At 40.4% G+C, this 12329-nt stretch overlaps 1 protein-coding gene across 3 annotated transcripts in view; it reads right to left on the reverse strand.

Annotated features, from left to right (window-relative positions):
- Positions 1-12329, reverse strand: part of larp1b (La ribonucleoprotein 1B) — a 25280-nt gene continuing 12951 nt past the window's right edge. For 2 of the 3 annotated variants that reach the window (XM_063908348.1, XM_063908350.1), the window contains 10 exons: positions 11733-11881; positions 11289-11648; positions 7697-7808; positions 7283-7452; positions 6294-6400; positions 5550-5710; positions 4623-4767; positions 3418-3527; positions 1617-1744; positions 1-1499 (listed from right to left, as the gene is read on the reverse strand). In XM_063908348.1, coding sequence (XP_063764418.1) covers positions 1251-1499; positions 1617-1744; positions 3418-3527; positions 4623-4767; positions 5550-5710; positions 6294-6400; positions 7283-7452; positions 7697-7808; positions 11289-11648; positions 11733-11881 — 1691 coding nt within the window. In that variant the 3' untranslated portion in view covers positions 1-1250. The remainder of the gene's footprint in view (positions 1500-1616; positions 1745-3417; positions 3528-4622; positions 4768-5549; positions 5711-6293; positions 6401-7282; positions 7453-7696; positions 7809-11288; positions 11649-11732; positions 11882-12329) is intronic. The other variant, XM_063908349.1, reaches the window with a different exon arrangement.

Below are 12329 nucleotides of genomic sequence, written 5' to 3' on the forward strand. Positions count from 1 at the left end.
TACAATCAAATGTTATTTTATATTTTTTTGCATTTTACAATTCATGACTGTGGCATTAACATGCATTGCTTTATCCTAAAAACACTCAAAACCACACTACCAATAAAACAGAATCACTTCTTAAAATCAAAAAGAATAAATCGAATAGCAAATGATTTTTTAAAGTATTTACATTTTTTTTCTTCTTAAAATTCAACTCTAAAACCTCTTTTAAGTCCATCGCTGAAGTAAAGGAAAGTTAATGAATTAAGTGCTCTAGAGCACAAAGCCTCACACATAATATGAAGTAAACTTCAAGCTAAAATAAACTGTACTTTTATGCTAGCTTCACACCCACAATTCCAGCAAAAACATTTCCTTTTTTTTTTCCCTCATATATATAATATTCAACAGCAAAAGCCATTAAAAACTGCAATGATTACCTAAGACTATTCCATCAAATCAAGTAGAAATAAAAACAAGAATAAAACAATAAATTATACTAGCTCTGGGTGTAAAACAGGACTATAAGTAAAGCTTCCCACATAATTTTGTCATTTTTTTCTTGCAGATTTGAATTAAAAACCGACATGATAAGTTTAGCTGTGAAGCCCGTCAGTGAGAACATCAGGACACATCTGTTGAGCAGCAGCCTCGGGGGTCAGTCCTTCACAAATGTATGACTGCAGCAGTGATTGTCATGATAGAAAACATATTAATGTCGTGAGAAAAGAGAAGAAACCTGCAAGTTTAGTCAGTTTTAAACACATTCAAACCCCACATGATGAATTGGGAAGACTTTAAAAATCTGAGCTATTTTACCTCCTGGTGAATCAGATTAAGGCACACGAGACTATCTGCGTTATCTCTCATCTTGGCAAACTCGAATCACAGTTCAACAGGCGGAGAGCTCCATACAGACCAGAGCTCTTTACAGATTGTGATCAACAAAAAGTGTTGAAAGAGTTTTGGCATCTGAGAGAATAAAAAGGCAAAATGCAGGGAATGCATTTTTTTTTTGTGTGTTTTTTTTATATGTTGTAAACGTTATGAGCGGCCAGGCGCACAGACTCAAGCTCACTGCCTACGCTTTGCTTTGCTTGCTTGCTTTAAAATGAAATGCACAGATAAAAACAATAACAAAAGTCAACCACGCTCAGTCTCTCTTCATACCCAAACGCTTTGCTGCTGAAAAGAGCGAACGCTGATCTCAGAGCTGCTGTCGCCTCGCTCTACATCCTCTTACCAAACTCGCAACTTCAGGAGGAGCTTCATTTGTTAGCTGCAACACTTTCCTTCTTCGCGGGCTCGGCCTTCTTCCCCTGGGCGGCGGCGGCGGTTTTCTTGGCGTTGTCTTTGGGTGCGTTCTGTGCAGCGCTGGAGGTGGAGGAAGAGTTGGAGGATTTTGAGGCCGGCGCAGGCTTTGAGGTAGTGTTGGAAGGATGTCGCCGACGCCTCCCTTCATCCCCGGCCGAGGATGAGGTACGTCTCCTCCTGCCTCCCTCATCTCCCATTGGGGGCTGCATGAAACACAGGTCAGAGGTCATTGCATGATAGTGCTACAACAATTAGAAAAAATAGATGCCAAGTGTTGCTCTTGTGATTTTTGGTGTCTATTTTAAGATAAGCAGACTCACCATGACCCTGAAGTCCTCCAGGTTCTTGAACTGGGAGAGATGCTCCTGCAGCTTCGGGTCGATGGGCTGGTTCTTCCCCTTAGAGTATTTCAGGAACGCCCAGAACTTCTCCAGTCCGTACAGCTGACCTGCAGCACAATGCAAAAACTGACTCACTACAAATTCTCTGTGCAATGCAAAACATATCAAAGCGCTGACGCACATAATCAGCATTGTCTCTGAATTCTCCTTTTTCAGATCGTATAACCAGAAGAATTTTGAGCTACGTAGGATCACAACTTACTGTCAAGTGCAATAATTGGTATGATGAATAATGCAATTTAGAGATACTCTGAGATAATAGCTTTTATAATTTGTTATGCTTTTCCTTTGGTTGTTTATTTAATTATTAATGTAAGCTTCCAAGTGTTTCGTCATCTCTCAGAAACAATAAAAAGCAGGTCATATCAGCTGATAAATGCTGTTGAAACATAACAGAGCACCTAGTACCATTGTAAATATTGATGGATGTTTGAAATCGGCATTTAAATCAGTAAATACGGTGCATTATATAGTAACAAAAAGCCATATTGCTTGCCTTTTATAATGTTGCCCCTTACAGCAACGTCTGGCTGATAAAACAATACTGCTGATGTTGACATGAGTGCTTCAAGATAAGAAAGTGACTCATGCTAGCCACATCAATCCATGAAACGTCTTAATTAGTGCATTAATTGTGACAGCATTTTGTGACTCAACAGAACAGTATCGAGCTGTGGTCACGGTGTTTAGTCTGTGTCCGGTCTGAATGAGAAACCAGAATAACTGAACTGGAAATAAGAGGCTGCTGCAGGCTTTACTGGGCGCCCTCCGTCCCTTCTACCTCGCCGAGTCCCTGAGTGTTGAAATCGTTGGAGAAATCGACTTTAATCCTTCTTTCCTCTTTTTACACTTTCAGATTAGAGGGGGGGGGGAATCTGCACCGTGAGCCTTTAAGTCGGGTCAAACAGAACGGGACAAACGTTGGCATTATTTAGCATTAATACGCTTGAAATGCCACACACTATAATGCAGTTGAGTTTAGATGAAGCATGTAAACAGTGGATGAAGTTTTACATGTCTGCACAGCCCTCCACTTTCAAATATAAGACACTGCAGTTTAGTGTCATATACGTGTGTTTTAGCTTTCAAAGTTCTTTGTTTGGTGTAGATACTTGTCTTTATTCTTTTTTAATGCTTAATAGTCTCTTTGATGTGTAAACGTACCTGACAATAAACTTGATTCTGATTTATTATAAATATCCTCCATAGTTTGTAGTATTTAAACTGCATTTAAGTCATTTTAATGTAACTTGACAATTTCACTTTAAATTAGTTCAAGGAAAGAAATGCGTTGTTGGTTATGGGTAGTAAATACAAAATAAGCATATGAAATAAATGCATAAATGATAAACGTAGTACTGCTACTGAATCTTTTCAGTTCTTTATTTGGTATTCTGCTTTAATTTATTTAACAAAAACATAATATTTCTTCAGCATGTTTCTGAGTGATGTCCTGTAATCCTCCAAAAACATGAAGGTTTAGTTGCAACAAATAACTTTTTTTAAATGAAACTTCAGGATCATTTCGATGTCCCAATTCCCTGTTGCACCATGGTTTTGTGTTTATTTGACCTATATTACAAACTCGTTCACCCACATTGGGGACACTCTGTGTTTGCATACTCGAACAGTGAGCAGTGACGGGACTTTATTCTGAAATGTCGGTGAAGCAGTACAAGTGTAACTATGGAGTTTGGAACCTCTTTCTGATGGCCATTACCTCTCTCAAAGTCCTTGAGGGTCTCTTCTTGGAAGTCCTTGAACAGCTCTAACCGGAATCTCTTCTCCAAACCGTAGCTGTAGTATCGGAAGAGACACTCCAGCCCGTACCTGCAGGAGGAGGGGAACAAATATTTAACAGGGCTGTGAAAACAGAGACGAGTAAACACAGGGACGCTCTGCCTTTAAATCTGCAGTTTGTTTTCATGGAGAGGATGTTCGTGATGCAACTGTAAGCAGCTATTTTCCCACAAGTGGCGCCAGAAGTTCACAACAGTAGAAGCTTTGTCTCCCTGACTATAATTAGCCCTATTCGGTCCTTTAATGAAAGACCAACAGGGCTGACTGAAGTGAACAGTCTAATAAAGTCAACATAAACAGCTGATGGTTGCAACACAGTCTGCACACACGCCCTGTCCCTCCCAATTATTCAGACAAGAATGTGGGTTTGGCTGCTGAGTAAAGATGCCTTCTGGCAGATAAACGACAATGTGACATCGAGGCCGCCGCCGCCCCCCCTCAACGCTGACCCTTTGCTGTCGAACAACAGTGGTCAGCGTTGGCCTGCAGGCAAACACTCAGGGATCACCAGCCCTCGGTGCTTGCCTGCAAATTAAGGTCATTTTACACTTGAAGATATGACACAGTACAAAATGTACATCTGGTGACACCTCTGCACTTTCTTGTAAAGCCTCATCTTCACTAGAATCTGCTTTGTGCAGCTCCTCAATGAGTATTTAGCTTTTCACCTGAGGCATAGGTGTTTTTTTAACAATGCAGTTTAAAGAGACAGTTTGGATTTCTTTTTAAGTTTATTGGCATCCTCCTGAAACAAAATACTCCAACTTCAGATGTCTGCAAGCCCTCGTTTGGAGAAGCATTCAAGACTATTCATTTAAGAGACGCCCACAATTGTGTAGTGCACGTTGTAATAAGAATATGTTCACCCTTTACCTTGCCATCAGTCAGCTCTTTCCAACAAAGGATCTAAAGCCGTAATCTAAGCTCTCTTCAAAGCCACCAGACTCCATTTACAAACAGTCATTTTACCTCACAGAATACAAGAGTTGCTGTTCTCTTACTGCCTCTTGTGTTGAAAGGTGCGATATAAATAAACATGCCTTGTCTTTTGTGCCGTTTTCTACGGTCTTATACAACCCCAATCACAACTATCCCTTTAACATTTAAACATCAGTGAATTCTCACCTGTAGTTTTCTTTGGCATCTTCCAGGGCGCGTAGTTTGAACTCCTCATACATCTTCCGGTTGAAGTTGTCCCTCAGGAAGAAGGACCAGAACCTGAACAGCGTGTTCATCTCCTGAGACTGACCGACCCCCACACGCTTCCTCTCTGGAAATACATCGATTCAGTCACCAGAGAGCACAGAGACAAGCTTCGTCTTCAACACACAGGTGGTCTCTAGATGATCATCGGAGTCTTTAAACTGCTCTAAACCAATCTCTACCGACTCGTTTTCCCCGTAAATGGAGCTTTAATTAATTTGTCTGTTCTGTATTTGCATATCTGTCCGCTGTGTCTTCAAACATTCTATGTTTAAGTGTTTTAGCTTTTGATTTCAAAAGATGCTATACACACATGTACATTGAATGTCTTACCTTCTTTCTAGCTGCTATATAAACTCGCTTACTTACCGGCTGCTATGAACACTTAACTACTTACTTAGTCGCCTATTTAATTACTTAATAACCAGGCAACATATACACTTACTTATATACTTACTAACTTGAATTACACTCTGATTAGGTCTCACACACACTTACTTTACATACTAGGTCACATACGTCATCATATATACACTTAACTATTTAATTGATTACTTAAAAAGGTCACACTTACTAGGAGCTACTGTATACACACTAACTTACTAGGTCACATATAGAGTAACTTCTCAGAAGGTTACCAGGTGATATATACTGTTACTTACTGAAGTGTATATACCTAGTGCTGTATACACCACTAACTTACAAGTTCATACATACAATGATTAACTTACTAACTTGGTGCTGTATACACTTACTTATTAACTTCCCTTGCATACAATTAATAATCTAATACTCACTCAATGGAAACCTTCTAAAAAGTCAGAGCACGCGAGTGATTTTGTCCCGTACCGTTAAGACACCGTCGGAGATACTTGTGGTATCCCTGCTGAGTAAACCCGTTGTCCCTCAGCAGATCGTGGGATGGATGCCAGAATTTGGGCAGAGAGTGGGGGGTGCAGCCGTAACTTCCTGTCAGCGGAGCTCCGTCTGACGGAGAGGCGTTGGAGCTGCTGTAGGAGGAGGACGGGAGACGTTTAGATGACATCGTTTTATATCAATTAGTCTCACTTCTTTAATCTATCAAATACCATCAAGGCTGATTTCTGTTTATTCTTTTATTAATTATTCTAATGAGTGTTTCCCTTCTTTATATTTAATAAGATAGCTTACTCTTCATATTGCTTTTTTTTAACCTGATATGCCACAAATTCTGATTGTTAATTATTTATAAAGAGGACTGCAAAATATAATTACAATTTCAAGCCCTTAAAACATGAGGATTTGCTGCTTTTCTATCATTGTAAATGGAATATTAGTAGGTTTTGGACTTTTAGTATAACAAAGGAAGACATTTGACCATCCTGCGACAGCTGAACATGAAAGACATGTTAGGAAATCATTACTAAGCGTTAAATGTTTCTAAAGGCCTTTATATTTCTTTTAATAAATGACCTCATCTACCAGAAGTAAGAGTTAATATTGTCTATTGATATTCTGATGATAATGATCAGAGTCAAAGAAGCAAGTTAATAACGTTAACATCCACTACAGTGCAGCATCTTTACAGTGGTGTAGGAAAACGAGTAGTGGGACCTAATGGACGAAGAGCGGGGCCGGTGCTCCCGGGAGTCCATCACCCAGCCGATGTGAGCTTCCTGAGGAGGGTTGGAACTGTGGCGGGTCTTCTTCTTCCTCGGCGTCTGCACCAGGAAAAAGAGAGAGTCATGTGTTACAAAGAAATGTTTACCAGGACGGGACATAATGCCCAAGATTTACAGCCAGATAACACAGATGCTAAATCATTATCTCTCTCTCTGGTAAGACCTCTCTCATGCATATACTCAAAGTGGTGCAGAAGTCTCAGCCATTTGAATTCTGGTATTTCATTGGAGACATTTTTGCTCTTATATGGGAGTGAAAGAGGATAAGGCATTCTTGTCTCCTTATTTGAGGCGAGTGCTCGGTCTTGGTATTTAGAATGATGAAACGAGCCCTTCAAACTCCCTCTGATACTTGTGGAAACAGCAAAGTATTGGCAAATGTTGTTCGACCCTTTGTAACCATGTAAACAAACACATACAAAACAGATAACCGTTCTGCAGCATCTGCCAGGACGGATATGCAAAGGCAAAGAGAGAGAGCCTTTAGTCTGCAGCCTGATGTCCGAAGCTGCGCCAACAAAAGCTGTGAAGTGTCGTCTCCTTTAAACTGAATAACCGAAAACGCAGCGGATCTGTGATCTGTACTTCTACTTTATACTATGAGCAACATCATCGTGGAGCAAATTTCACAGATATATAGAACAAAGGCAACCCAGTATGTAGATATCTATGTGCTGTATTGTGCCAAACTTAAATGTCGTTACTGAGTGTTGATTGAGCAATGTCAGCATAGCCCTGACTGATCCAAACTCTATTTAGAAAACAAGCATTTTAAAGTGTTTGCTCGTCTTTTTAGCGGGAAAAGACCCGACAAAAATGGGTTCAGACTTTTCACTAATGTGCATCAATATGTAGATATTTCGGCTTCTGAACATTCACTGCAATTAAATTACAGCAAACCCTTCGAGAAAGAGATCCCACCTGTCCGTCGATGGTGCCACTCTCCTTCATGACGGGGTAGAAGCGGGGCGTCTTGTTGGGGTCCTGGCGTCCGGGGGTGCGAGGCGTTTTTGGGGTGCGGGGTTCGTGAGTGATGGGTGACTCTGGGACCGTAGCAGGAATAGAGCGAGACATCTCTGCTCCGCTGTCCACTGAGAACACGCAGCAATAAAAACGTTGATATAAATATATTTTTTCAAGGAACAAATGCGCCATAGTTTAAGACCACCACTACCAGGTTTTATCGCTTGCTTGCCGCCATTTAACCTGCATCATTTGGCTTGCATGCATGTGACTGCTTCTTTTTTTAGAGAGGGTAAAAGAACAGGGTTTAACTCATGCACATTTGTCAGACACAAAACACTAGTTAAATAAATATTTAATTATAAACCCCACCTGGAAAGATGGGAGGCGAGATTTCCTGGTTCGGCTCAATGGGCACTTTGGGGGCGAGAGTTTCAAACTCGTCTTTACTGATGACGTTCAGCTTCTTAAAGCTCTCCACTTCCTGCAGGGGAACACACAGAAACAGCAAAGAAAGGGTAAATAAACAAACGCTTTGTAACACATCAGAGTCGTTAATGACCTGTCCAGCCGAGTAGGATTAAATCAGGAATCTGCAATATTTGTTGAAGCTAAAGCCACAAAACAAAGATGTTATTGACCTATGAAGGATTCCAAGAACTGTGACTGAAGACATTTTTTACTTTATTTTAAAACGGTTTAAGCTTTTAAAAAATCTCCACAAATGCACGCATGTTGTTATTGTTGTTATTATTGTTATTAATAAAGTTTACTTTGAAACGAACAGAAAATTAAATGTATTTGTGACCAAAGAGCAATAGTTTATTTTATTAAGGGATTATTAGTTATTTTATTAAACTAACTGAGATAATGGGAAGTGTTAATGGTGACAAACTCCAAATGAACTCTATATTTAGTTTATTTTATTGCATAATGTCCGCTCTTTATGCCTTTGAGTAATGTGAAACCTAAGTATAGTTAACACTCCCACTATGCCTGCTGTCTGATAATTACCTAATAATATTATTACCCCTCAGTTACAGTTTATACTGATAACAACGCTGCTGTGTGACACTCAGCAGATGCGCCGCGCACTTTGAACAACACGTCAGCGTCTGAAAGAGAATCCAAGTGACCTTCCTCTGTGTGTTCAGGCATGACTTTTCCCACATGTGGCGACATCAGTCACAACCTTTGAGCCAGACGGGCTGACCGCTTCCACAAACTCACCGTAAGAAAACGAGGAAAAAAGACACATTTATTCCATGCTGTGCCGTCAGTCAGTCAGTCAGTCATGCACTAATGTCCTGGCATGCAGTTTAGAGCCCTTGATATATAATAATGTGCACAGACATCGTTCATTTTTGTATTTTCAAATCTGGAGACGGTAGATAATGCAGACTTCTTGGAGTAAAACCTATAATAAGTATAAATATTATTCAATTGTACATGTTCGGCACCACATGTTCAAAACAGACATTTATTTTTAGTAAACATGTACTGGTGTGGTTGACTTTTCATTAAATATACCATTCATTTCTATTTCAGTTTAATTTTACTTCAAATTCCTGACTTAATGCAGACAGCCTCATTAAGGAATAATAATAATAATAGCGCCTCACTTTAAAGTTGTGAAGAAAGAAACCGTGTGATTTACTAAGATATTATTAATTACTTCAGCAAATAAACAATGGCTGTTAAAACTGTGAGACTTTGCACCCACTTTAGTCTTCAACTTATTTAGCATTTATTTATCTTGGCTTGGTTTTTGTTACTTTCATTCTGTTTATATAATCACCTACGCATCTCTTTAAATAAGAATAACATAAAGAGTATTACTGTGCATGTGTTATTGAATTTATATTAAGAGACTGAACTAACTTTTGATTTTGAATTTCCTGATGTATTTGACTTTTACAAAGTACTTGTACCAGTGAGCTGATAAAGGAATACTGCTCCCAGATCATTTAACGTATTGCTTAGCAGTTCTGTATTCAAATAAGATTACATAACGCAGTGTATCCTGACAGTGTGGAGAGGCAGCTTCTCCCCTGGGAAGCAGCTGTGAGACAGTCATTCAGTCTGCAGCTCGCAGAGCGAGGGGGCGATAAATTGTAGTTTATTTCTGTCCCGCTCCACAGCGAGAGATTTAACAGCTCTGTCACAAAGTCTTTAAGTCGGGGCCCTCAGAGCGGAGCTTTAGGGAGGCGTCTGAAACTTTAAACTGAGCAGAGAACAGCCAGACTGCAACTTCAGTGTGTCTTCACGAAAAATGATTTAGCTGTTTACTGACTGTGTCTTAAGGCGCGATGACAGAAAATGATCAGATGTCAGTTCCAGGAGAGTGAGGCTTTTGACTTTCATCTGATCGATCAAAAATGTGATTGTCTGTATTTGTATCGGAGTCTTATCCTCTGGGAACAGAGCACATGTTCATTTGTGAAGAGGTTTCTTAATATGAATGGTGGAGTTACTGCTGCATGATGTGTAAAACAGAAGATATTCTATAAGTTAAAAATAGCAAATTGTAATTTGGGTGAATGGTGATTTCTTGGCAAAATCTTTGGAATAAAACGGGCTTTAAGTTCCCATGATGCATTGTAGAGTGTTTTTGTATTGGCGCTATATTGGTAAGAGTTTAATTTAACTAAAGCTTCAGGAAAACATTTAGATCAAGACTTTCTGAATGGAAATTGAACAGAATTGAGAAATTAATGGAGATATTTAGCCCGGTAAATTCATTTAAATCCAGAAATAGATTTTGAAAAAACTAACTTATAATATAAACACAACCTGTTTTAAACTACAGACAACTTCAATCATCGTGATGCCACAAATATACCTCTAAAGAAAGATATTTCAGTCATTTTTCAATCTTCAGTTGTTAAAGTGAAGTTGAAGGTGCATTACGACGACAGTGCAGAAACACAGTCTTAAGTTTCAGTTTTACGCTTTGAGGAAATGTTTTGGTCTTAAACTGAAAAAGAAAGGAGAACTCTAAACAAAGAAAGCTGGTTTCTGTATCCCGTAGCTGAGCTGTTTGTGCGTTCGTATTTAACTTTGGACCGAGTGACCCTTCTGACTCACTGATAATGAAAAAAATAAGGTATGCAGTGGTGAACACCAGGCAGCGAATTCAATAACAGGAAGTGAATCATTTTGCCAAGGCCCGGCAGTTCGACTCTAGTACCCCTCCATTTTCTCCCAGGCACTCATGAGCCTACCTCTTTTACTCACAAGGCAGAAACGTAGTGATTTATAACTAAAATAACTTTCTTTGGGAAGTCTTTTCCACTAAACTTTAGATACAAATACCAAATAAATCCATTATAAGGCCTGCTCTTAAATGGTTGGTTTTTGCAAATGTTTCATATACTTATGGATGCAACATGCATTACTCTTTGAAAAATGTACTTATTCGCCTTTTAAATGTTATGTATTATACACAATGTGCTTATAATTTTCCCCCCCCCCGAGTAAGACAGGAAGCTTGTTCATTCCCTCAAAGCTGACCATATTTGTAATTTCCTGAGGAGTGTGTACTCTGTGGAGAGTGTCCTAATGTTCAGTGCTGCTTGTTCAGACCTGACATGTGTTCATCTGTCACATCTATTCTTTAGCACGCCATGAAGACCTGCTCAGACACGTCAGCTGCCCTAAACTGCCTTATTTTAATTAGCCGTCAATCAAATGAAGGATTTACACACTTAGTTAAAGTTCATGAGTGGATTTGGTTGTTTAAACTTTGCTACTTAATGTGGGTCTTTTAACCCAGAAAAAGTTTGTCATAAGACTGGGTTCAAGTTGGTTTTAAGGATACAGGAAGTATGAATGTGTAACCTTTAAATGGCCAAGGAACTGAGTAAAAAAATACGAGATAAAATCTTCATTGTTATTCTGTAAAAAATGATAACGTAAGTTCCATTTTCCCTCCAGTGACACCATCCTCCCTGTTTTTCCTCACCTTGACGCACTCCACCTGATCCTCCTCCTTCCACAGGTCCTGCTCATAGTAGAACAGCCCGTCGTTGATGGCTTTGGCGAGGTCGGCGGTGAGCTTGGCTCGGGACTCGTGGTTTCCCGTCCGGTCTCCTGCGGGGTGCTTGCGGACGTACGGGGGCGTCTGGGTGACGATGAGGATCTTGTTGACGTCCTGGTCGTCCATCTCGTACTCCGAGTCGTCATCGTCGGACCAGTCGGTGAAGCGGTTCTTCCTCGGCGCCATCTGCTCCATTTCCTCGTCAAACAGGAAGTCCAGCTCCTCCTGGTCGGGCGCGGCCTGCGGAGGAGCCTCCTGGTTGCGTGGAGAAGCCTCGCTGCGCTCCTGGAAACACACACAGCGATTAACAAAGGAACAGATGAGAAGAGCCATGAAGAGCCATGAGGGAAATCGATGATTGTTTGGTACCTTTCCGGAGGGCTGGCGGTGGCGTTTCTCCACCTGGATCCAGGCGTCGGGGTCGGGTTTGGGGGCGTCTTTGTCGGGTGGGGACTCCTGGCTGGTGGAGCTGGGTTCAGCAGAGGACTCGGGAGGATTCATCTTCTCAGGCGATGAAGCTGAAAGGTCCACACACATCAAAGATCACACACTGAGACAAGGTTCAGCGCAGCCTAAAAAATCACACGTCGTGCTGTCGGCTCACATTTAGCTACAAGAGGAGCTGAAGACTCAACACAGCACTGGATTTATGCTCCTAAAAACTGGTCTTTAATCTCCTTGCAGAAGGGAAGACAAGCCGAAGAGCCGCATAGTTTTATTGTTTATGAAACTTAGTATTTAAAATGTAAAGCATCCAGTTATTGCTCAAACGCACAGATGGTTGTATAAACTACATGGCCGAGTGTTAGTGTTATTTTGACCAGCTCTTAGAGTTGCTGCAGTTATGTAAAACGTCTTATCGTTTACCTGCTGTTAGTGGGAAGATATGATACATTTTTGGTTAAGTGATGACTATTCATTTATATGGACACAGTCGGACAGGTGAAATGCTGCCCCCTACATCCT

Source organism: Eleginops maclovinus, chromosome 19 (assembly GCF_036324505.1).
Source record: "Eleginops maclovinus isolate JMC-PN-2008 ecotype Puerto Natales chromosome 19, JC_Emac_rtc_rv5, whole genome shotgun sequence".
Taxonomy (NCBI): Eukaryota; Metazoa; Chordata; class Actinopteri; order Perciformes; family Eleginopidae; genus Eleginops; species Eleginops maclovinus.